Below are 24,383 nucleotides of genomic sequence, written 5' to 3'. Positions count from 1 at the left end.
TTGCGCTCATATTTAATTACAAATTAATCTTGTTGAATTTTAAAATATCTTATTTAATTGATTTCTGCAGCTGCTTTTAAATGGAGTTCTTCTCTGCTTCATTTCAGTTGAACATCTTACAGTCCCTTTTCACTGTTTTTTTTTTTTTCAGGTGCTGAAGTGGAATTTTACTACTCCACGGGATGAATACATTGAGCAACTAAAGACTCAGATGTCTAGCTGCGTGGCTAAGTGGCTACAAGATGAGATGTTTCACTCAGACTTTCAGCATCATAACAAAGCCCTTGCTGTCATGGTTGATGTAGGTTTGCAAGAGATAAATATGATTATCTCAGACCCGTGAAAATACTGAGCCTTGTGAATACCCAGAAATTCACATGACTTGAGAGGGAACTAGAATACAACATGTTCTCTGTTTTTAGAGCTGTTTTATTGTTTGATAGAATAAATGTCTATAATTTTAGGTCCTAAATAGCTCAAAAAGCTATTATTTTCTTCTTGGACTCTAGTAAAATTTATAAAGGACTTACCTAATAGAACTTACATTTTTATACAGTCTTATTTGTCTTTTGTTTTAAGCACTTGGAGAGTGAAAAAGAGGGTGTAATTGGTTGCCTGGATCTCATCTTAAAGTGGCTTACCCTGCGGTTTTTTGACACCAATACAAGCGTCCTAATGAAAGCCCTAGAATATTTAAAATTGCTCTTCACACTGCTAAGTGAGGAGGAATATCATCTGACTGAGAACGAAGCATCTTCCTTCATCCCTTATCTCATCCTCAAGGTAATGCGTTGTTCTCACTCTGGAAGACTGCCCAAGTTCCCGGCTGACCTCAGTTCCTGTCCTTTATGCCCTCGCCCTTTTTCATTTATTCTGTGAAGATACCTTCTACCACTTACTCCTGTGCCCCTATTCTTCCAAAAGGTAGTGACTCATGGGAGGACCCTTTGCTACTCAGGAAATGCCTCAGTCGTTATTTTCCTTGTCGACTAGGTTGGAGAACCAAAGGATGTCATTCGTAAAGATGTCCGTGCCATCCTGAACCGGATGTGCCTTGTCTACCCAGCCAGCAAGATGTTCCCCTTCATCATGGAAGGAACCAAATCCAAAAACTCTAAGCAAAGAGCAGGTGAAGCAACAATTTAAATAGAAGCGTGAGTCTATGCAGCAGTGACCTCTAAAAGAAAGTTTGTAGATGAACAAGGACAATTCTTCAGTGTCTGAGTGATTGATTCCAATCTTCTGATTTGGACTGTGAGAATGATGAGTTGCACACTGGTGGCGCCACAGTGTCCGGTGACACGGGCACCACTCAGTTACCACCCTGGTGACAAAATCAAGTGCACAGGGGCCATCTGACTCACAGGCATCCCTTTCTTCCAGGAGCACTTGCTGTAACATCATTATTGTGTGTTTTATCAGAAGGCAATAAACAAGGAAAAATTCTAAGTAGAACCAGTATAAGATTTTAGTCTTTTATGTATGCCAAGGAAATTTTATCTAGCGAAGATAAGTCTCTATGCCAAATGTGTGTTGGGTCTCATCAGTCTAATCTTCCTCCCCCATCAGAGTGCCTGGAAGAACTGGGGTGTCTGGTCGAGTCCTATGGCATGAATGTTTGCCAACCAACCCCAGGGAAAGCCTTAAAGGAGATAGCAATTCACATCGGAGACCGTGACAACGCTGTGCGCAATGCTGCCCTCAATACCATCGTCACCGTGTACAATGTACACGGGGATCAGGTGTTCAAACTGATTGGAACTGTGAGTGACTTTTTGTGGACATTTTTAACATGTGAATTGCAGAATCACTTAGGTGTTCAGCTTTCATGCCATCTCAACTCTAGCTAAGTTGTTACCACTTTTTATTAAACTAAACCCATCAATGTGTCTTAGAGTCCAGATAAACCCTTGAGGGTGTCTCTGACTATTACAGGACATTTATATGTGCCTTACAGGAAATCAGATTTTCTTTTCTGAGCCTTCTACTCATACAGTTTGCTTTAGAAAATGAAAGCTTTTTTTTTTTTTTTTTTTTTAAGAGAGGGAGAGCAGGAGCAGTGGAGGAACAGAGAGAGGGAGAGGAGAGAATCCCAAGCGGGCTCCACTCTGTCGGCACAGAACCCGATGTGGGGCTCAATCTCACGGAACATGAGATCATGACTTGAACCAAAATTAAAAGTCGGACACTTAACTGACTGAGCCACCCAGGCGCCCCGAGAGCTAGTTTTGAATCAGGAAATCCAGAACTAGTCTGGGATTTATAGTCTGTCTAGAAATCTGCTCTGTAATTTTCAGTGCATTTACTTTGTAGTGAACAAGTACTCGTGTATGATGTAGAATCTGGTACCTGTCACATCAAAAGAGTCCCACAGCCATAAGCCACATTCTGCAGACACGTCAGGTGCTGTTTCAGATTCCTTACTGCCTTTGAGCCATTTGCTTGTGCTTGCACCTCAGTCCTTCATTCCAGTTACTTCCTAGTATTTACACTGTGTTTATGTATTTTTAGCTGTACTAATCTAATTAAATCCTCACTACAGGTCGGCAAAGGAGATAAAGCAGATGGGAATTTTATAGATGGTCACAGGTGAAGCTTCTTACCTGTAGTTCACATAGTGGTGACACAGCAAACATGAGGAAGCATCATTTAATCTTTGATTTTTTCATTTAGAGTTATTACTGGCCTTTCTTTTTGTATCCTTTCCTTCTTTCATGTATTCTCTTATGATAGCAGGTTTTAACAACAGTTGATTTAAAATGTAGCTAGTATTTTGAAAATGAATTTACCCTAACATAGCAGGTTCTGTTTGCTTCAATATGTGAATGGATATTGACTCTTTTGAGTATTCCAATCAGGTTTTTAATTCTCCTCATATTCTAGTAGAGTATGTGGTAATAAATTGGCTTCTTCTTACAGCTTTCTGAAAAGGATATGAGCATGCTCGAGGAGAGGATTAAGCGGTCAGCAAAGAGGCCTTCTGCTGCACCAATAAAACAGGTGGAAGAGAGACCTCAGCGCACACAGAGCATAAACTCCAATGCCAACATGCTGCGCAAGGGACCAGCTGAGGACATGTCCTCCAAACTCAAGTATGTAGATGGAGATAATTGTCTAAGAACGTCTCAGTGGACTTTGCCTTGTGTGCTAGGAGCTTATCCTGTAACATAATCTTGAGTTCTTGTAGCCATTATCATGCATGACAGAGTGTCTGGGTAAATGTCTTGTAGCCAAATGTTTAATCCTTCAGTCTTCATTGTCTTTGTCTTTGTCTCAAAACCACTTCTAAATAGTCTTGTGCCTTCTTTCACTGCTTTTCCGTGGACAGAATTATGTATCGCACTTATAGGATGTAAGTACTGCCTGCTAATTTCTCATTAGCAGGGCTCTTATATCTTTCTAACTTCTGACTTGGATTCATCCCCTCTGGAGGGCAATTGATTTAGAGTTTATAACTCTTAACGGGTTAGGGGTGTCCATAAGTATCCCATGTGTCAAGCCTTCCCCAGAAGTCCACTGGCTAGCAGAAGTGGCCACTCAATGTCATGTGGCTAAATTATTGGTTCACCTTCTTCCTTGTGTTATACTTGGTCATATTCAGGATTCTGTTCTTCAGATAAGGCTGACTAAATTGCATGCAACCCAGAATTGGCTTAGGGACTCAAAATACTACCATCTAAGAAAGACAGCTCTATTTTGGGCTGTATCGTTCGTCTAATTTTAACCAATTTGAATTTGAAAACTTTAAATACCTATTGCTTAGATGTAATGCTGGCCCTGACCTATCAAGAGTGAATATCCCTAAAAAGAGATGACTGTACCTCAAAGTTTAAAATGTACTGAACACTGCATGGATGAGTGCTTATGATTAGAAGAACTTAACACTGGATAATTTATCAGAAAAGAACCAGCCAGTCTAGATTTTTCTTAAATTTGTGACCAAGTAGAGACCTTTGAGTCAGTATAAGTATATTTTATGAATTATTGTCTGCCCCCTCTGGAATAGCAACACAAGGTTTGTCGGCTTTAGTGAACTGGAGAGAATACTTATAATTTGGAAGCTGCTACAAATACAAGTTAAAACCACCAGCTCTGAGGATATTCATGAACATGAATTGCGGCCCATTGAAGGCATTTGCCTTAGACTCAAGGACTCAAATAATTCAGGGGGGCTGAAACCAGAAGTTGAACATCTGTCTTGAAGCTTTGGGGCAACTGGCAGTGCTACTCTTGTCCTTTGTTTCAGAAGTTTCTTTTAGTTCAGGAACCTCCTTTTGCTTCCCTTAGCCAAGCCCGAAGCATGAGTGGGCATCCTGAGGCAGCCCAGATGGTTCGCCGAGAATTCCAGCTGGATCTAGATGAGATTGAGAATGACAATGGTACAGTTCGATGTGAAATGCCAGAGCTTGTTCAGCACAAACTGGATGACATTTTTGAACCCGTCCTTATTCCTGAACCCAAGTAAGTGAATCTCTTTCATTTCAGTGGTGAGCAGTGCATGATCAAAAGAGTGCATATGTGAAAAGAGCTCTCTGTACAATTAGAATGTTTTAGAACTGATCACTGTATGGCTGGGAGCAGTTCTTTACTAAGACCTGGAGGTAGCAGAGAATTGCATAATCCCAACTCACTGAGATGTCTTCTAACAAAGATTGAATTTTTTCCCTTTGCTCTGCTCTCTAGAATCCGGGCTGTTTCTCCACACTTTGATGACATGCACAGTAATACAGCATCCACAATCAATTTCATTATCTCCCAAGTAGCCAGTGGTGACATCAACACGAGCATCCAAGCTCTGACACAGGTAATGGGGGTATTACACATGACGGTAATTCCATCATCAGCAGAGGCTGTACGAGTGGTGGCTGCATTCTGGTCGCAGATTTGACGGAGGCAGGCAGCGTTCAGCACTGCTCTGATGAAAACGTGCACAGAGACCCCTCATTGTCATCACTGACCTCCCAGAATATGGCTGTCATAGAGCCTTGCTTTTTATTTTACACTTGCATTCATTCGCCAGAGGCTGGAAATAACAGCAGTAAGTAGGAACCAAATCTCATGGAATTTACTTAGGTTTTAGTGGACAGAGAGAAATAAGTAAACAAGAAAATATCAGATAATAGCAACTACTGTGTAAATATAACTCCAATGGGGTGATCAGAGAGAGGAGCTGAATAGTTACTTAGATTGGTGGTCAGGGATGCAGGCAGAGGGAAGAGAGATTACAAAGGCTGTAGGAGAGGAATGAGTTTGGAATATTCAAGGAATTAATACAAGGCCCCTGTGCTTGGAGCAGAGTGGGCAAGGGGGAGAATGGTACAGAATGAGATTTGAGAGGTGGACAGAAATTGTATCATGTAGACCTTTAAAAGCCCCAGGGTAAGTTTGGATTTTATTTTAAATGTGATGGGAAACCATTAGAGAATTTTAAGCAAAGAAGCTATATATTTTGTAAAAAATCAGTCTCTTCTTCTGCTTCCCTTCCCTAACGATCTAGTCCTAAAGCCAATAAGTTGGTAGAGCAAGGTAGGCATCTACCTTGTGGCAAGGTGGTGGGGGTGGGGAGCCACAGTGGCCCAGAGCGAGGGTCTCAGAGCCCAAGCACTGTGAGGATGGTGTCATACGGGAGAGGTGATGTAGAGTCAGGAGTCAGAGCCTACGTGGGATGAAGAGGATGTCCACGCAGGCAGTCAGTCTGGCATGATAGTGGGATCTGAGGCAGGGTAAGGATATCCACGTGTGTTGGAGGGGGCAGGCCAGTACACAGGTGGCTCAGAACTGGGAGTCAGAGCTGGAGTAGGCATCTGCATAGGGAAGAACTGGTGGCAGAGATGGGAGATTGGTTATATGCAAAAAGGTTGGTCAAAGAAATATAAGGAAAATAGAACCCAAATTTCTTACTGTCAGAAAAGCACTACAAATATGAAAGGAAAGCAAAATAGAATAAACTGTGGTGTTGGAATTAGATGTGTCAGTGTGAACTCATGGTTTTCATTATAGAGATGTAGAAATTAATATCAGTGTCAGTGTATATGTATGTATATATGTGGTATAAATGTGTGTTATATGTGTATATAATATATATATATATATATATACATGTCCTAGTTGAGAGGACCTGAGAACAGCAATACCCCAACAGCAGTAAGCACTCTCAAATCTTATCTTCTGAATACCATTTTCCACTAAAAGGGAATGAGAGCTCCTTGGAGAAGGAGCAGATTCTAGGGCTGAATTAGAAAAAGTACAGGGTAATACTGGAACATCGTATTGTACCAGACAGGAAGGATAGGCTCAAAGAATGATAGGGACATGTCAGAAGGACCCAGGGGCCAACGGGAACAGATGCCTTATGTTTGAAGGGGACAGTTTGAGCATCAAAGTAAATAGTGGTGGTAATGAGGTATAACCTAATACACTGAATAAAATTCAGGAAATTTATTAAATTCAAAAAATAATAGAAATAAAAAATTTGAAGAGAAATGGGATATTTGCAGTTTCATAGTACCTCTCCACAAAATACAAAGGACAAATACATAAGAAGTAGCCAAAAAATAAAAAATACTTTGAGAATTTGACAGTACAGAAGCGTAGCACACACCACCCTGGAAGATAAAATCATGTGCCACCTCATAGGATCCAGTGAGAATTCAGCATCACTTTGTTCACATTCCTAATGTCATCTGATCATGAGGAAATCTCAAATAAATGCAAACCAAGGGATATTTTACAAATGTCAAGGTCAAGAAAGTCAAGGAAAGACTGAGGATTGGTCTACACTGAAGAGAGACTAAGAGACATGACTAAATACAGTGAATGATTCTGAACTGGCCTTTAGCTATGAAGAACGTGATCGGGGCAGTTGGAGAAAATGGAGCCTGAAGATTAGATGGTAGTAACATCCGTCCTAACTTCTGATTTTAGTGTTGTCTCATTAGACATCTCCATGAAGACAGATGGTTGGAAATGGTGGAATTGGAAGTCTTAGCACAAGGTTTTTGCTATTGTTCTACAAAGAGTGTCCTGTTAACAGTTTTGGTATTGGAGGGGATTTTGGAAAACAATGACTCGAATGCATGCATCCCTCTTGCCTTTCTCCATCCCTTTCAATCCAAACCCATCTGCCTTTTCTGAGCAGAGTAGCTGCTAGGTCAGGTAGGTGGTGTCTGAAGTATGTATAAATGTCAAGCTCTGTGTTGTATAAGTACAAGACTTTTCCACATACGGGCCTTCAGGAAAACCTGACGTTCAGTAGTGCAGAGCCCAGGGAAAAAGATTGAGACACCAAAATTCCTGGAAAGACTCTTTTTGTGGAGATCAGCATATCCCCTAAAGAAAGGGCAGTGGTGGTCCGTATGAGTGTTGTTAATAGGAGGACCTGGTGTTCTCCCTGGCCCCCCAAGGAACTATAAGTTGCCGAACAAAAAGCCTGAATTCACTGTCTGAGGCTGGGAAGTCTCTAGCTTTTGTACCTTCAGAGACAGAAGAGCAGAAGTGCCCACTCTTGGTGCTGTGCCATATGACTGATAGACTGCCAGCTGGCCTACCACAGACTTAGAAGGGCAGAAACTGCTATGTCTCCCCTGCTCAGATTGCCATAGTCGAGGATTTCCAAAAAGACCCAAGAGTGAATCCTGACTAGATAAAGAATGATAACAAACCACACCGTAAGGGACTCAGTAATTGGGAAAAGGCATAAAACAAAATAACCAGAACGGGAATTTCTTAGTACAGGGAAACTTGAAACTGCTGGAGGGGACTAGATGACCATGGGGTTAGGGGAGAGGGGGTATGTGGAAAGAGTACTTAATGAGGATTATTTATTACATATATTCTCTCCAGCAAAAAAAAAAAAAAAAAAGTTTTAGAATTTTAAAATTGAGTAGATGGACTGAAAGGAGAGGATGATCACTGCTGAAACCAAATTAAATGACAGCAGTGACAAGACCATTCAGTGGGGAAAGGATAGTCTTTTCAACAAATGATGCTGGGAGAAATGGATATCCACATGCAAAAGAATGAAGTTGGACTCATACTATATACAGAAATTAACTCAAAATGGACCAAAGACATACATGTAATAGCTAAAGCTCTAAAACTCTTAGAAGAAAACATGGCGGGGGCAGGGCGGGGGGTGGGGGGAGGGTTCTCCTTGTGGTGGTGGCAGCTCAAAAGCAAAGTACGAACTGCAGCAGCCAGTCATGTCAGGACAGGCATTTAGAAAGTTTCTTCCCCTCTTTGACCAAGTTTTAGTTGAAAGGAGTATAGCCAAAACTGTAACCAAAAGAGGCATTTTGCTTCCAGAAAAATCTCAAGGAAAAGTGTATGGATGGGGCTCTAGAAAAAGAGGAGAGAGATTCAACTAGTTAGCGTGAAAGTTGGAGATAAAATTCTCCCAGAATATGGAGGCACCAAAGTAGTTCTGGATGACAAGGATTATTTCTGGTGACATTCTCAGGAAGTATGTAGACTAAAATAAATCATTATTGAAATGGCATCATGTGAAGCTGCCCAGTCTAGTGAAGTTGTGAAATCTTCCATCATGTAAATAATTTCCATGTCTCTCTTTTATAATAACCTAATGGTATCCCAAACAAAACAAATAAAACATAGGGGGAAATCTTCATGATATTAGACTTGGCAGTGATTTTTTGGATATGACACCAAAAGCAATGGCAACAGAAGAAAAAATAATAAAATTGAACTTTATCAAAATTTAAAAGTTTTATGCATCAAACAAAGGTTACTATCAAGAGAGTAAAAAGATACCCCACAGAATGAGAGAAAATATTTGCAAATTATATATCTGAAAAGAGATTAATATCCAGAACACATAAAGAATTCCCACAATTCAACCACACAAACAGAAAGAAAATTCAAAAATGGGCAAAGGACTTAAATCAACATTTCTCCAAAGAAGATACACAAATGGCCAGTAAGCATGTGAAAAGATGTTTGGCGTCTTTTAGACATTAAGGAAATGCAGATCAAAACCACAATGAGATACCACTTCATACCCCAGTAGGATTTTCTTTTTTTTCTAAAAATGGGAAATAGGGCCCCTGGGTGGCTCAGTTGGTTAAGCAACTGACTTCGACTCAAGTCATGATCTTGCAGTTCACTAGTTTGGGCCCTTCCTCCGACTCTGTGCTGACAGCTCAGAGCCTGGAGCCTGCTTTGGATCTCTCTCTCTCTCTCTCTCTCTCTCTCTCTCTCTCTCTCTCTCTCTGCCCTTCCCCTGCTCTCGCTCACTTGCTCTTGAATAAAAACTTTAAAAATTTTTTTTAAAAAAATGGTCAATAGTATTGGCAAGGATGTGGAGAAACTGGAACCTGTGTGCATTACTGGTAAGGACATAAAGTGGTACAACCATTTATGGAAAACACAGTCTGGTGGTTCTTCAAAAAGTTAAACAAGAATTACAAAAGTTAAACAAGAATTACAATAAGATCCAATATTCCCACTACCTGAAAGCAGGGACCCACACAGATAGTTGTGCACCAGTGTTTATTATAGCAGCATTCTTCACAGCAGACAAAAGGTGGAAAACAACTTAAGAGTCCATCAGCATGTGAATGGATCAACAAAATGTGGTATATACATACCATGGAATATTTTTCAGCCATAAAGATGAATGAAATTCTGATGTATGCTATAACATGGATGAACCTTGGAAATCTTATGCTAAATACAGTAAATCAGACACAAAGGGACAAATATTGTGTGATTACACATATATGAGGTACCTAGGATAGGCAAACACACAGAGAAAATAGAATAGAGGTTACCAGGGCTAGGGAAGGGCGGCAGAATTTGGAGTTATTATTTAATGGGTATGGAGTCCGATTAGAATGATAGCAAAGTTCTAGAAATAGATAGTGGTGATGGTTATATAACATTGTGAAGGTACTTAATGCCATTGGATTATATGCTTAAATGGTTAAAATGGGCACCTTGGTGGCTCAATTAAGCATCCGGTTTGTGATTTTGGCTCAGATCATGATCTCATAGTTCATGTATTTGAGCCTTGAGTCAGGCTATAGTGCACAGCCTGCTTGGGATTCTCTCTCTCTCTCTCTGCTCCTCCCCTGCTCATGCTCTAAATAAATATATAAATAAATAAATAAATAAATAAATAAATAAATAAATAAATAAACTTAACATTATTTTTAAGAGATAGTTAAAATGGTAAATTTTATATATTTTTATTATAAGAAAATTAACAGGGGTGCCTGGGTGGCTCAGTTGGTTACGTGTCTGACTTTGGCTCAGGTCACAGTCTTGCGGTTCCTCAGTCCAAGCCCTATGTCAGGTTCCGTGCTGACAGCTCAACCTCGGATTCTGTGTCTCCCGCTTGCTCTCTGCCCCTCCCCCTCTTGTGTTTTCTCTCTCTCTCTCTCTCTCTGTCTCTCTCTCTCTCTGTCTCTCTGTCTCTCTCTGTCTCAGAGAAATAAAAACATTTTAAAATATAAATAAATAAAGATTTCTGAGAATATTAAAAAAAAGAAAACCGTCAGTAACAAAAACATTTACATAGGAATAAATCAAGCATTTTATATGTAAAACCTTTATAGAGGAAATTGAATGACATTAGAGAATTTCCAAATAAATGGAAATATAATATGTTCACAAGGTTTGGGGTTATCAAGATGCCAATTTGCCTCAAATTTACCTATACAGTGAAAGCCATTCTAATCAAAATCTCAACAGTTCTACAGTTACGAAATTGATGCTGAAATTTATTTTTTTTTGAAGTTTTATTTATTTTTGAGAGAGAGAGCGTGAGTGGGGGAGAGTCAGAGAGATAGGGAGACACACAATCTGAAGCAGGCTCCAGGCCCTGAGCTGTCAGCACAGAAACCCATGCAGGGCTCAAACCTACAAACCACGAACGAGATCATGACCAAGCCCGAGTCAGTTGCTTAACTGACTGAGCCACCCAGGCACCCCAGCAGTCAGTTTTTTAAGACAGTTTTTTAATTAAAAAAATTTTTAAATCTACGTATCTTTTTTAAATTTTTTTGAGAGAGCACATGCACATAACCAGGAGAGAGGGGCAGAGAGAGAGAGAGAATCGTACAGGCTCCACACTAAGTGTGGAATTCATTGCAGGGTTCATCCCACAACTCTGGGATCATGATCTGAGCTGAAATCAAGACTTGGATGCTCAACTGACTGAGCCACCCAGGCACCCCAAGAAAGTTTTTTAAAATTATAACACAGTGCAGAAGTCCTTTATCACTATACATCAACAGTAACTACAGAGCCACTGTAATCCCAAGAAAGTTTTTTAAAATTATAACACAGTGCAGAAGTCCTTTATCACTATACATCAACAGTAACTACAGAGCCACTGTAATTAAGATTGTGCAGTATTGGGGGCACCTAGGTTGCTCAGTTGGTTAAACCTCCGATTTCAGCTCAGGCCATGATCTCACGGTTCGTGGGTTCAGAACCCACATCAGGCTTTCTGCTTTCAGTGGTGAGCCTGCTTCAGATCCTCTGTCCCTCTCTCCATCTGCCCATCCCCTGGTTGTGCTCATTCTCTCTCTCTCTCTCTCTCTCTCTCTCTCTCTCTCCTCTCCCTCTCCCTCTCCCTCTCCCTCTCCCTCTCCCTCTCCCTCTCCCTCTCCCTCTCCCTCTCTCTCTCTCTCTCCCTCTCTCTCTCCCCGCCCTTCCTCCCTCTCTCCCCCTACTTCTCTCCTCCCCCACCCCAAAAAAAAGGAACAGAAAAGACATTAAAAATCCCTTGGTAAAAGCTGGATTAATCAGTAAATGGTGCTAGGACTGGTTATCTTCCACGGGAACAGCAGTATAATTAGATTGCTATTTCCTACGCCAAAGTATATTTCAGATGGATTAAAGACCTAGATGTGAGAAGGAAAACTTAATAGGAGAACATTTTTTACTTCACATTATGTAAGGATTTCTTTTTAAACTAGACACAAAAAAACATAAAGGAAAAAATAGAAATCTTTTACTACTTTAAAATTTCTGAAAACATCTGTTTATCACAAGATACTCTGTTTATAACAAAATGAAAAACCAAGCAGGGCACCTGGCTGGCTCAGTCAGTAGAGCACACGACTCTTGATCTCAGGGTTGTGAGTTCAAGCCCCATGTTGGGTGTAGAGCCTACTTTAAAAAAAATAAATAAATAAAAAGACAAGTTATAGGTTGAGAGAATTGGGACAGATGTAGTAGATGAAAGATAAGGACATGGGAATGAAATAATTCTTAACCAGTTAGAGGTCAGAATGTTTTTTTTTTTTAAAAAGGAAAAGCCAGATAGAATAGTAGTAACCCCTGGTGAAAGGCAGGATACCAGCTTACCAGCTTGGAGGGGCAGGAAGAGGGCTTTGGGTGCGACCAATGTCCTATAGCTTGTTCTCATGGCAGATATACAGATGCATATGCATAGAATTTCATTAAGATGTACTGTTAGGATTTGTATATTGTATTATATTAACGTTGTTAAACCTTAATAAAATAGTAAACAGTAAACCAGACTTAATATATGTGTACATAGAATTTTACAGTCTCTGAAAATATCTATATTTTTTTATATCTTAACAACTGTTGTAGTAAACGATATACTCACCAAATTCTTCATTGGTAACCCAACAGACTTTTTGATAAATAATATCACAAAAAATAATGGCCACTTGGAAAAAGTATGAAACACCCTCCTGACTAACCCTTTGATTAAAAAACCAAAAAACTCTTAATAGTGAATAGTAGGAAAGCATTTCCTTCTAAACCTGTAGTGAAACTACTGAACTCAGAAAAATATATTGCTGGCACAAAAACAGACACTCAGATCAATGGAACAGAATAGAGAACCCAGAAATGGACCCACAAACGTATGTCCAACTAATCTTTGACAAAGCAGGAAAGAATATCCAATGGAATAAAGATGGTCTCTTCAGCAAGTGGTACTGGGAAGACTGGACAGCGACATGCAGAAAAATGAACTTGGACCACTTTCTTACATCATACACAAAAAGAAACTCAAAATGGATGAAAGACCTAAATGTAAGACAGGAAGCCATCAAAGTCCTCGAGGAGAAAGCAGGCAAAAACCTCTTTGATCTTGGCCTCAATAACTTCTTACTCAACACATCTCCAGAGGCAAGGGAAACAAAAGCAAAAATGAACTATTGGGATCTCCTCAAAATAAAAATCGTCTGCACACCAAAGGAAACAATCAGCAAAACTAAAATGCAACCGACAAGAATGAGAGAAGATATTTGCAAACAACCTATCAGATAAAGGGTTAGTATCCAAAATCTATAAAGAACTTATTTAACTCAACACCCAAAAAACAAATAATCCAGTGAAGAAATGGGCAAAAACCATGAATAGACATTTCTCCAAAGAAGACATCCAGATAGCCAACCAACACATGAAAGAATGCTCAACATCACTCATCATCAGGAAAATACAAATCAGAACCATAATGAGATACCACCTCACACCTGTCAGAATGGCTAACATTAACAACTCAGGCAAGGACAGATGTTGGCAAGGATGCGGAGAAAGAGGATCTCTGTTGCACCACTGGTGGGAATGCAAACTGGTGCAGCCACTCTGGAAAACAGTATGGAGGTTCCTCAGAAAATTAAAAATAGAACTACCCTACAACCCAACAATTGCACTACTAGGTATTTATCCAAGGGATACAGGTATGCTGTTTCAAAGGGGCACATGCACCCCAAAGTTCATAGCAGCACTATCAACAGTAGCCAAAGTATGGAAAAGGCCCACATGTCCATCTATGGATGAATGGATAAAGATGTGGTATATATATATACAATGGAGTATTACTCAGCAATCAAAAAGAATGAAATCTTGTCATTTGCAACCACGTGGATGGAGCTGGAGGGTGTTATGCTAAGTGAAATTAGAGAAAGACAGATATGACTTTCACTCATATGAGGAATTTAAGATACAGAACAGATGAACACAAGGGAAGGGAAGCAAATATAAAAACAGCGAGGGGGACAAAACAGAGACTCTTAAATATGGAGAACAAACAAAGGGTTATTGGAGAAGTTGTGGGAGGGTGGATGGGCTAAACAGGTAAGGGGCATTAAAGAATCTACTCCTAAAATCATTGTTGCATTATATGCTAACTAACTTGGATGTAAATTAAAAAAAAAATTTTTAAGTATAATATAGCTATAGTAATTAAGACAATGTGATATTGACATAAAAATAATGAACTAGACTCAATGGAACAGAATTAAAAAACCCACAAATAAATACATGCATATAGGAGCAATAAATTTATAACTAATGTGTCACTGAAGTGTTCAACAGTAAGGAAAGTCTTTTTTTTTTTTTAATTTTTTTTTAACATTTATTCATTTTTGAGACAGAGAGAGACAGAGCATGAACGGGGGAAGGTCAGAGAGAGAGGGAGACACAGAATCCGAAACAGGCTCCAGGCTCTGAGCTGTCAGCACAGAGCCCGACACGGGGCTCGAACTCACGGACCGTGAGATCGTGACCTGAGCTGAAGTCGGACGCTTAACCGACAAGCCACCCAGGTGCCCCAAGGAAAGTCTTTTCAATAAATTATACGGGGACAATTGGATATCCACACACACACAAAATAAAAAGAAAAAAAATGAAAAATATATTGCCTGAAATGCATTTGCTATTAGAAAAAAGCTAAAATGAAGTAACTTAGTACTTACCAGAAGTTAGAAAAATAAAAAATAAAAAATATTTGAAAGGAGATAATAAAGCTATAGTTCATGAGATGGATGTTTATTTTTTCAAAGTTTGTTTATTCATAATGTCTATACCCAACATGGGACTCGAACTCACAACCCCAAGACCCAACAATCACACGCTCATCTGACTGAGCCAGCCAAGCGCCCCTAACATGGATTTTTAAAATAACAACTCTTAATTTGTTTCTTGTAAAACAAAACAAATTCCTTAATACACTGACTAGAGAACAAAAATATGTATCAGGAATGAGGAAGGAACCAACCATAGATGTGGAAGAGATAAAAAAAAAAAAAAAAAAGTAACCCTGTGAAAATTTTAAACAATTCATCACCCCCCCCCCCTAAATATTTAAAAGAACCAGGGGATTTGGGGGAAACATTAAAAAACAAGGAAGGAAACCTAAGAATAAGAAAAGACACATTCGAACATATAAAATTTTAAGATTTTAATCTGCAGAAATCTACCATATACTATCAGTAAACAAGTAGTATATTGCATACATATTGTGGAATATATTTGCAGCCCAGATGACCAATAAAGGATTAATAGCTACACTAAATAGAGCTTTTATTAACTCTTGAGAAAAGGAGAACCCAATAGAAAAATGACTGAAGGATGTGAATAGGCAAATCACACAAGATATCCAAACGGCCAGTAAATATGTGAAAAGAGGTCCAGGCCCTCCTTTGCCACAAAATGCAAATTAAAGTAACAATAAGGGACCCCTGGGTGGCTCAGTTTGTTAAGTGTCTGACTGTTGATCTCAGCTCAGATCTTAATCTCAGGGTCATCAGTTCAAGCCCTCCTTTGGGCTCCACACTGGGCATGGAGCCTAAAGTAACAATAAGATAGCATGTTTTGCCATCAGAGTGGCAAAAATTAAAAAGCGTAATAACATACAGCCAGTAGAGCTTGTGGAAAAACAGTACTTGTGCATTAAATGTAGAAATGCAAATGCAATGTTAGTGCCTTTATTTTTAATTTGAGAGAGAGAAAGGATGAGTTTGCGTGTGAACAGGGGAGAGGGGCAGAAGGAGAGAGAGAGAAAATGAGAATCCCAAGCAAGCTCCACTCTCAGCACAGAGCCCAACTCAGCTTGATCCCATGACCCTGGGATCATGACCTGAGCTGAAACCAAGAGTCGGATGGACGTTGCATGCCACCCAGGCGCCCCAATGTGCCTTTTTAAAGAAAACCACACAGTAATATGTATTATGCCATCATTTGAAATGTATCATTCTTTTAGAAATAAAAACACAAGTATATTAGGATACATGTACAAAGATGTTTATTGAAACCTTATTTATAGTAAACAAAATAACCAAACCGGAAATACATTGAAAGTTAGTAAGGGAACAATTGAGTAAACTTTGGCACATGCATATGTGGACTGTTAATGCAGTCTTTAAAAATAGAGCTATTCCTATGGCCTTTGGGGAATTTCATAATTTTCTGTTGTGCTAGAAAAGCTAGATGCAGAGAAGTGTATGAACTATAATCCTCTTTAAAATAAACAACCTAAACCTTGACCCCATTTGTGCATGCACATGTGGTTGTATATGACTCTGTGAATGTGAAAGGATGTGGACCAGGTTGTTAATGTTAATTACCTTAGAAAAAGGGTAAGCTTCCCCCTGGGGGGAAAAAAAGTATTTTTTATGGTGTCTTTGTTGACACAACGTTGTTAAACAGCCCCAGTTATATAAAATTGTATGTGCCAATGAGGTATGACACGCATAAAGATGCAAATGAAAGTAGGACTCCTGGCTTCCACAACACCAGCAGGCACCACTCCCACTGCAGTCTGTCCAAATGGTGCTCCCTGGGGTTGCACAATAGGACAACCCTGCCGGAAAGTAGGGTCATTAGGGGTGCCTGGGCGTGTCAGTCGGTTGAGTGTCCGACTCTTGATTTCAGCTCATGATTCCAGGGTCTTGGGACAGAGCCCTGAGTTGGGCTCTGTGCCAAGTGTGGAGCCTGTTTGAGATTCTCTCACAGTGTGTGTATGCCTCTCTCTCTCTCTCTCTCTCTCTCTCTCTCTCCCTCCCTCCCTCCCTCCCTCCCTCCCCCCCCCCCCTCATTCTCATGCTCTCTTAAAAAAGATGGGGGAGGGGGCGGTCATTGAAGATTGACATATTTGTCTCTGGGTGGTATTTACGTAATCATAAAAATAAGGTATTTTTACAGTAGTGAATGGGAAATACGTGTTTTACCCACAGTAGTGCATTTTACTGTTAGTGACAACCAATGTACCAAACCAAAAAGAACACCAGAATCAGGATGTGGGAAAACTTGAGTTTTGAGTTTGGACTAAGTAGTCTGATCTTTCTGAGCCTTGCTTTTCTCATGTAGTAAATGGAGATCTTACTAACTTACCTTACTGATTCTCCAGAGCTGTTGAATGATCAAATGAGATGATGGGTATTCACTTTAATAGATGAGACATTTAAACATAGGGATTATATTCCCTAATCTTCTAGATAGTGAACCTTTTACAATAGGATCTGTGACTAATTTACCTAACAGTATCTTGCTCAGTTAGTATCTGCTGAGTGTTTGAATCCCTAAGGACTAGTTATTTATGTGTAAAGTGACTGGATATTTTTTCTAGGTTAGATATTATTATAAGTACTTTGCTAATAAATATTATAGACATCACATTTTCCTGCTACTTCTAAGTATGAAGCTTGGAGACTGTATCTTGGGGGTTGTTTTGTTGTTTTTGTTTTTAATTTTAGTTAACATATCTTGGGGTTTTTGTTACCAGATCGATGAGGTCCTGAGACAGGAAGACAAAGCTGAAGCTATGTCTGGCCATATTGATCAGTTTCTGATAGCCACGTTCATGCAGCTAAGACTCATCTACAACACACATATGGCAGATGAGAAATTGGAGAAAGATGAGATCATCAAGCTTTATAGCTGTATCATTGGCAACATGATTTCGGTAAGGCCACCTCTACAGAACATGAGCTTCTTTTCAGTCTCATCCTACCTGGGTTCTAGAACCTGAATCTGTGTAGATGTTCCGTTGAATCCTACATCACTTACAGAGTTTTACTTGCAGACTACGGACTACTTTCATTAGATGTTGGGTGCCTTATTGTTAGAACACAAAATAGAATGCTTACATACTACCTAGATTTCTGCTTCCTGCCAGTGTCTTCATTAGGCATGGTAGGAACCCTGGTTGCATTGTCATAGATAACTACTCACACAGAAAGTACTTTTACAACAGGAAGGAAGAAGCACTCCAATTAGTTTTGGCTATTTCTGGAGATTTGAGGAAGTCTGATGGTTTTTTTCCCCCTAATACTCTGCATTTTTTTTTTAATACAGTGTAACTGTTTACTAGAATGTGCCACCCACATTTATCTTCTTTGTTTTATATATTGGCTTTCATACCTAACACAAGTATGATTGGATAGCTGTTTCAGATAGAAAGCCTTGCCCGGGAGGCCTCCACTGGAGTCCTGAAAGACCTGATGCATGGCCTCATCACCTTAATGCTGGACTCTAGGATTGAAGATCTAGAGGAAGGACAACAGGTGATCCGCTCTGTGAACCTCTTGGTGGTGAAGGTTCTGGAGAAGTCAGACCAGACCAACATCCTGAGGTATATCCACGCTCTCACCATTTGAGCCTGAAACAGCCTCTCTTTTTTCTACCCATGGAAACCAAAGTCACTAAGACCAATTATAACTTTAGGTTTGCCTAATAAGTTTGTTTATTACTCTTCTCTTCCTCATGAACCTAGTGTTCTGACCCGAGACAGCAGCTAAAACTAGTAACAACTTAGTAAGCCAGCCAGCATCAAGACTTTTCTAGAATAGGGATGCCTGGGTGGCTCAGTCAGTTAAGCATCTGACTCACGGTTTCTGCTCAGGTCATGATCTCATGGTTTCATGAGTTTGAGCCCCACATTGGGCTCCAAGCTGACGGTGCAGAGACTGCTTGGGATTCTCTGTCGCCCTGTCTCTGTTCCTCCCCAACTTGCACTGTCTCTCAAAATAAATAAACTTTTAAAAAAATTATAAAGAATTTTCTAGAATAGAACTATCATGTTTGTTGATTACCTCTCCTTTCATGTACATTTCAAGTACATTTCTGTCTCAGCTACCAGTAACAATGAAAAATAGTGACAAGCTTTACCATTTACCAAGTAGTAACTGAGAAAGCTTAAATGATTGATGTTTATTTTCTTTATAGCTGAATGTCAAGTAATCAGAGACAATCCTGATCCATAGGCTCTCAATTTGTTAGATGGATACAGAATATTTACACTTGGCCTTTCAACTATTGGTTTTAATTGGAATGCACGTTCGAAACTTATTAATGTTACCATGTTGGGATTTTTTTTTTTCTAGTGCCCTACTTGTTTTGCTCCAAGACAGCCTACTAGCAACAGCCAGTTCTCCCAAATTCTCAGAGCTTGTTATGAAGGTAAAGTTGAAATAATTTGGTCTCTTTTCTTTCCAAGATGCAATACTTGTTAAAGTGTGCAGAGAGGGGAGTTGAAAGTAAGACATAGACTCAAATCAACCAAGGAACACCTGAAAAAAATATACTTGGTCTCGAGTTTATACCCCAGGCTCAGGCCTGAACAGTTTTTGGCCTCAGACAATGAAAAGGGAAAGACGAATTATCCTAGAAGCAAAAGGCAATTAGTTTCATGAGACAAATGTTATACCTTTTTGGGAAATAGTAAGTATAGCCCTGTCCTGTAATATTTTAGCCTCTTGAACGGAAAACCCTAAGTGAACGTATCTGCAACATTATAACATTGTTATTACACTGTAATTGAGTCTGTGTCCTTGGGTCAGGTTTGGTTAAGCTGTATGAACTGCTGTACTGTTGGGTTCCGCACCCGATTCTCCATACCTTCTCACCATTCAAGGCCCCCGTTTCCAGGGAGTGTGAAGGAGGTGTGGGGATGATTACATGGATGGCTGGTCACACTCTTGCCATGATGTGCTTGAAATGAGTGAAATTGTTCATGTTTTAGCAGCTGAACTCAAAAGGCATGGTGGTGTTCCACACTTATATCCCTGACCATCTTTTGGAAGTGACCACAGAGCTTGGGACAGGTGAATGGTACCCGGAGTGATCCTCATTCTTCAGCCACTCCTCCTAACTTTGTTTCTTTTTCCAATAGTGTCTCTGGAGAATGGTTCGACTCTTGCCTGATACCATCAACAGCATTAATCTGGACAGAATTCTTCTGGACATACATATTTTCATGAAGGTCTTCCCCAAAGAGAAACTGAAGCAATGCAAAAGTGAATTTCCCATAAGGACCCTAAAGACGCTGCTGCACACTTTATGCAAATTAAAAGGGCCCAAGGTATGTGAGAACAGCAGCTGGTCCCTGAGGGAGCTTGAAAGAACATCACGGCATTGCTGCCATTTCACTGTGCGTGTGTCTCCCACAGATCCTAGACCACCTAACAATGATTGACAACAAGAACGAATCTGAGCTGGAGGCCCACCTCTGCCGGATGATGAAGCACAGCATGGACCAGACCGGGAGCAAGTCTGATAAGGAAACCGAAAAGGGAGCATCTCGAATAGTAAGTGTCCTGACTCGAAAGACTAAGGGTGGTGATCCTGTCACAGATGTAAACGCTGGAGCCCATCTTTCTGAGGGTCTAAGGTTAAGGCTCAGGGATGGGGCCACTCTCCTGCTGAGGTGTCATGACCATTTTCCACCTTTAAGTTTTCAAATATGAACTAGTTCTAACCATGTGCCTCTTGGTCCCTAAGAAAGGTTTCTGTACTTGTGCTTAAAGCTTTGGTTGCCAGAGAAATCCACTGTGAGCTCTACTTAATTAGGGAGGAATGGGCCAAGGTCCTTCCTCCTCAAGTTTAGTTGAAAAGCTGCAGCTGGAGGCATTCAATAACTCAGAATGTTAGTGTCTTCCAGTGTAGACATTGGTGCTTCTGTTAGCCACAGGAACACACCAGTAAGGTCTGGATTTTGAGATATCTTTAGTTCTTATCCAACCATGGGGGGTTCCTAATTAATAACTCGGGTCTAGCCGGTCCTTTGTGCCTTTCAATTTCAGGATGAAAAATCATCAAAGGCCAAAGTGAATGATTTCTTGGCTGAGATTTTTAAGAAGATTGGCTCTAAAGAGAACACCAAAGAGGTAAAAGGGAAAGGGTCTAGCCAAATGGGCTTCTGCTTTATAGAGAAGGACCACTGACTAATTTCTCCCTCCTCTTCCTTTTTCTTATTAACCAGGGCCTAGCAGAGTTATATGAATATAAGAAGAAATATTCAGATGCCGACATTGAACCATTTCTGAAAAATTCCTCCCAGTTCTTCCAGAGCTATGTTGAAAGAGGCCTTCGGGTGATTGAGATGGAGAGAGAAGGCAAAGGCCGTATTCCCTCATCAACAGGTATGGTTTCCTCTAGTAGCTTCAGGGATGAGTTCAAAATATCTCCCAGCTCAGGAACTGGAGGCTTTGGCACATTTAAATTAATGCCTGTGTTCCTCAATATTTAATGGTCACCAGCGATGTTCACATGGCTACAGACAGTGGTCACCTCTGTCACCTGACTTGACCCATCATCAGTGTTTGACAAGGACAGTGTTCCCTGCCCTTGAAACCATTTCTTCCCTGGGCTTCTAGTTGTCCATGCTCTCTTTGGTCTCCTCCTACGCAGCCTTCCTGGCCTCTTCCTTCTTGGTCTCCGATTCTTCCTCTCCTTGAACTCTTCATGTTGGCGCTCCCCAGGCTTCAGTCGGTAACCATCTCTTCTTACTCTCATTCCCGTAACTAATCCGTGTAGTCTCATCACTTGAGATACCATTTACGTGCCAGAGAGGCCCAGTGTTGTTTTGGGTCCAGCTCAGACCTTCTTCCTAATCCCAGCAGATACATCCTGCATGATGCCTCCACTTGGGTGTCTGGTAGGCATTGTAAACTCCACATGTCACTGCTAAGCTCCAGATATTCCTCCAATCCAGGAGGAGACCTGCTGTTTCCTTCCTTGTCCATCTCAGGTGATGGCAACTTTGTCCTTCTAGTTCGCTTAGACCCAGAGCCTTTGAGTCTTGTCTTCCTCTCTGTCGGGAAATCCTTTTGGCTCTGCCTGCAAACCATGTACAGACTCCACGCACTCTTCTCATGACCTTCACGGCCACTGCCCTGGTGTGAGAGTCGTCATCTCTCACCTGGTTTATGGCACTGTTCTTCATGCTGACCCCTTGCCTCCACTGTCGCCTTCCCATTTCCACGCATAGCACCAAAACAGTACTTCTCAAATGTTTCCCAAAGGCTCTCCCTTTCTCAGCAAAAGGCCTTCTAGAGATCTACGAGGTCCTACGCGTAAGGCCACCACCACAGCCGCGTCTTCTACTCACTCCGACTCCCATTCCGAATACTCCAGCCCCCACCAGCCTCCTTGCTGTTCCAGAACACATCAGGCATTTATGTACCTGCTTAGACCTCTGCACCAACCGTTTCTTACATGTAGATCGCTCTTCCACAAGATGGTCTTGTGACTGGCTCTCTTTGTTCCATCAGGTCCTTGTCCGGACACCACTGTCTCAGTGAGACCTTCCTTAAAATGTCATCTACTCCCCACCCCTTGATCAAGCAAACCACGGTATGTCCATATGTAGACATTCTGCTCCTTACACTTCAAGAAAAAACACTCTTAAGGTCTTGGAGAGGCATAATTTAAGGTGTTGAGAAGAAGAGAAAAATAATTTCAGAGAATATAACTAAAGCTTCAGCCCAGCAACACACATGGTGAGAGAGAACACGACTGGAATCTGAAAACCACAAAGGATGGCTTCTCAGCCTTTTGGCTAAGATCAAGTGTGAAAACCACAAAGGAACACGGTTTTTCAGGCAAACAAATTTGGGAATGTTAGAGGAGGAGTTTCACGGAACTCACAGAGAACTAGATGCAGGACAAATGTGAGAGCTCTACTCTGCATGGTGACAGAGATCTCTCTTTTGGTTTAATAAGGCCCTTGACAGCTCTTTTCTATAACTGACACCTTCAAGGTCTTCCTTTGTCTCTAGATCCTGTGAGCAGTAATTTGCAGATACTTGGCTTTTCCACTGTGGGGAAGTAATGTTTCAGCTTAACATTCAGAGAAGCTTTCGTTCCTATCACTCAGCAAGTACTGTTGTGTGTGCCAGGCAGCAAACAGAAGCCTCTGCTAGAATTTCACATCCACCAGAGTAGGGCGCCCGGGTGGCTCAGTCGTTAAGCATCTGACTTGGCTCAGGTCTTGATCTCACAGTTGGTGAGCTCGAGCCCTGCTTTGGGTATAAACACGAGCCTCGAATGAGCCCCACTTCTCTGTCTCAAGTACGTAAACTAACAAATAAATAATAGATAATAAATTAATAATCCACAAGGGTAGAGACAGACGCCGAACAATTAACCTAGTAGATACTGTGTTATGTGGGGTGTTGGAAGTGGTAAGCGGACATACCATAGTTTGCTTGATCGAGGCAGAGCCCCCTTTTCTCACTCCCAGAGTCCTTTCTGGTGACATCCAACATTTGATACTTTGGGCCTGAACAGCACATCTGCAACACACGTGCGTGTCCCCACTGATGCCTGAGCGGTTTAGTGTGGAAAGCATTCACACGTCCCTCACCGCTGCCTCTCACGTCCTTCTTCGTTCACTCTCCGCAGAGCATTCTCCTCACGTTTACATTAGGGATTCCTATTTTCCTAGAGGAATCTTGTGTGCGACTCTTTGGTTTACCGTAAGGAAGTTTGTCGTCCCAGGACCTTATCTTTTTGGTTTAGATAATGCGTCTTGTAACGCATTATCTTTGGGTGTTTTAAATGCCTGCATTTTGTTATTGTTCCTTCTCGGAAATTTAAGAACTGTGACAGATTTTTTTGGTTTCTCCCCCTCTCCTGCCAGAATATTGCTCTCCACGCTGGGGTGACAGATGCTCCCGTTCCTGTCCCTTCTTTGGGTGTTTGTAGGACACCTCCGTTTCCGCCTCTTCCCCCTGAATACACTGTAGCCTTCAGCTCCTGCTCTCTCCCCCGGTTTGGATAAGCACTTCCTCCTGTGTGTCACCTCGTCCAGACCTCGTCTAATCGTTGCCAACATTTAAAGGCCTTAGGTTCCTCGGCTGGACACTTCCCGTGGCCCCAGCAGTGGCGCGGGCCTTTTGGACGGCCCAGGTCAGCGTAGGGTCACAAGATCCAACCCCCGCGTATCCCAGATGTAGATGGCCGGCCCAACTGACAGTCTGCTCTTCTCTGTTGACTCCTGAAGCTCTCGCTCGGCTTATCTTGTGTATTTCAGAGCACCCTTTATCGCCAACTCCAGATGGACTCTTCTGGATTTTTCAGTCTTTATAATGGCGGTATCTAGGTCCCAAATCGTTCCCTGTGGTGGCAGATCAACCAGGCCAGTCTAGAAGTGGGACGTGGGTACATTCGAGTGTCCTTTCCACACTTCCTCTCTAGGCATCTCCCCTCAGACGGAGGTCACGTGTATGTCTGCTCCCACAAGCACAGTGTCCTCCGTTGGTAACACAAACGGAGAGGAGGTGGGACCGTCGGTCTACCTGGAAAGACTCAAAATCCTCCGACAGCGGTGTGGTCTGGACAATACAAAGGTACCGCTCCTTTCCTTCCGTGTGGCT

At 41.2% G+C, this 24,383-nt stretch overlaps 1 protein-coding gene, 1 non-coding gene and 1 pseudogene across 6 annotated transcripts in view; all 3 read left to right on the top strand.

The window, feature by feature from the left end:
• CKAP5 (cytoskeleton associated protein 5) overlaps positions 1 to 24,383 on the top strand; it is a 112,995-nt gene that overhangs the window by 87,823 nt on the left and 789 nt on the right. For all 5 annotated transcript variants that reach the window (XM_007082125.3, XM_042957780.1, XM_015537545.2 and 2 more), the window contains exons 29-43: positions 152 to 301; positions 580 to 783; positions 994 to 1,129; positions 1,570 to 1,763; positions 2,920 to 3,092; positions 4,288 to 4,461; positions 4,684 to 4,804; positions 17,510 to 17,689; positions 18,171 to 18,358; positions 19,110 to 19,185; positions 19,898 to 20,086; positions 20,175 to 20,312; positions 20,808 to 20,891; positions 20,987 to 21,146; positions 24,205 to 24,356. In XM_007082125.3, the coding sequence (XP_007082187.1) occupies positions 152 to 301; positions 580 to 783; positions 994 to 1,129; positions 1,570 to 1,763; positions 2,920 to 3,092; positions 4,288 to 4,461; positions 4,684 to 4,804; positions 17,510 to 17,689; positions 18,171 to 18,358; positions 19,110 to 19,185; positions 19,898 to 20,086; positions 20,175 to 20,312; positions 20,808 to 20,891; positions 20,987 to 21,146; positions 24,205 to 24,356 (2,319 nt within the window). The remainder of the gene's footprint in view (positions 1 to 151; positions 302 to 579; positions 784 to 993; positions 1,130 to 1,569; positions 1,764 to 2,919; positions 3,093 to 4,287; positions 4,462 to 4,683; positions 4,805 to 17,509; positions 17,690 to 18,170; positions 18,359 to 19,109; positions 19,186 to 19,897; positions 20,087 to 20,174; positions 20,313 to 20,807; positions 20,892 to 20,986; positions 21,147 to 24,204; positions 24,357 to 24,383) is intronic.
• On the top strand, positions 1,254 to 1,365 carry LOC122231621. The gene has a single exon (XR_006208878.1). It is a non-coding gene; the product is annotated as a small nucleolar RNA SNORD67 (small nucleolar RNA).
• On the top strand, positions 8,168 to 8,474 carry LOC102958363 (annotated as a pseudogene).

This window comes from Panthera tigris, chromosome D1, assembly GCF_018350195.1.
Source record: "Panthera tigris isolate Pti1 chromosome D1, P.tigris_Pti1_mat1.1, whole genome shotgun sequence".
NCBI classification, from domain to species: domain Eukaryota; kingdom Metazoa; phylum Chordata; class Mammalia; order Carnivora; family Felidae; genus Panthera; species Panthera tigris.
This window is presented reverse-complemented; position numbering and strand designations above follow the sequence as displayed.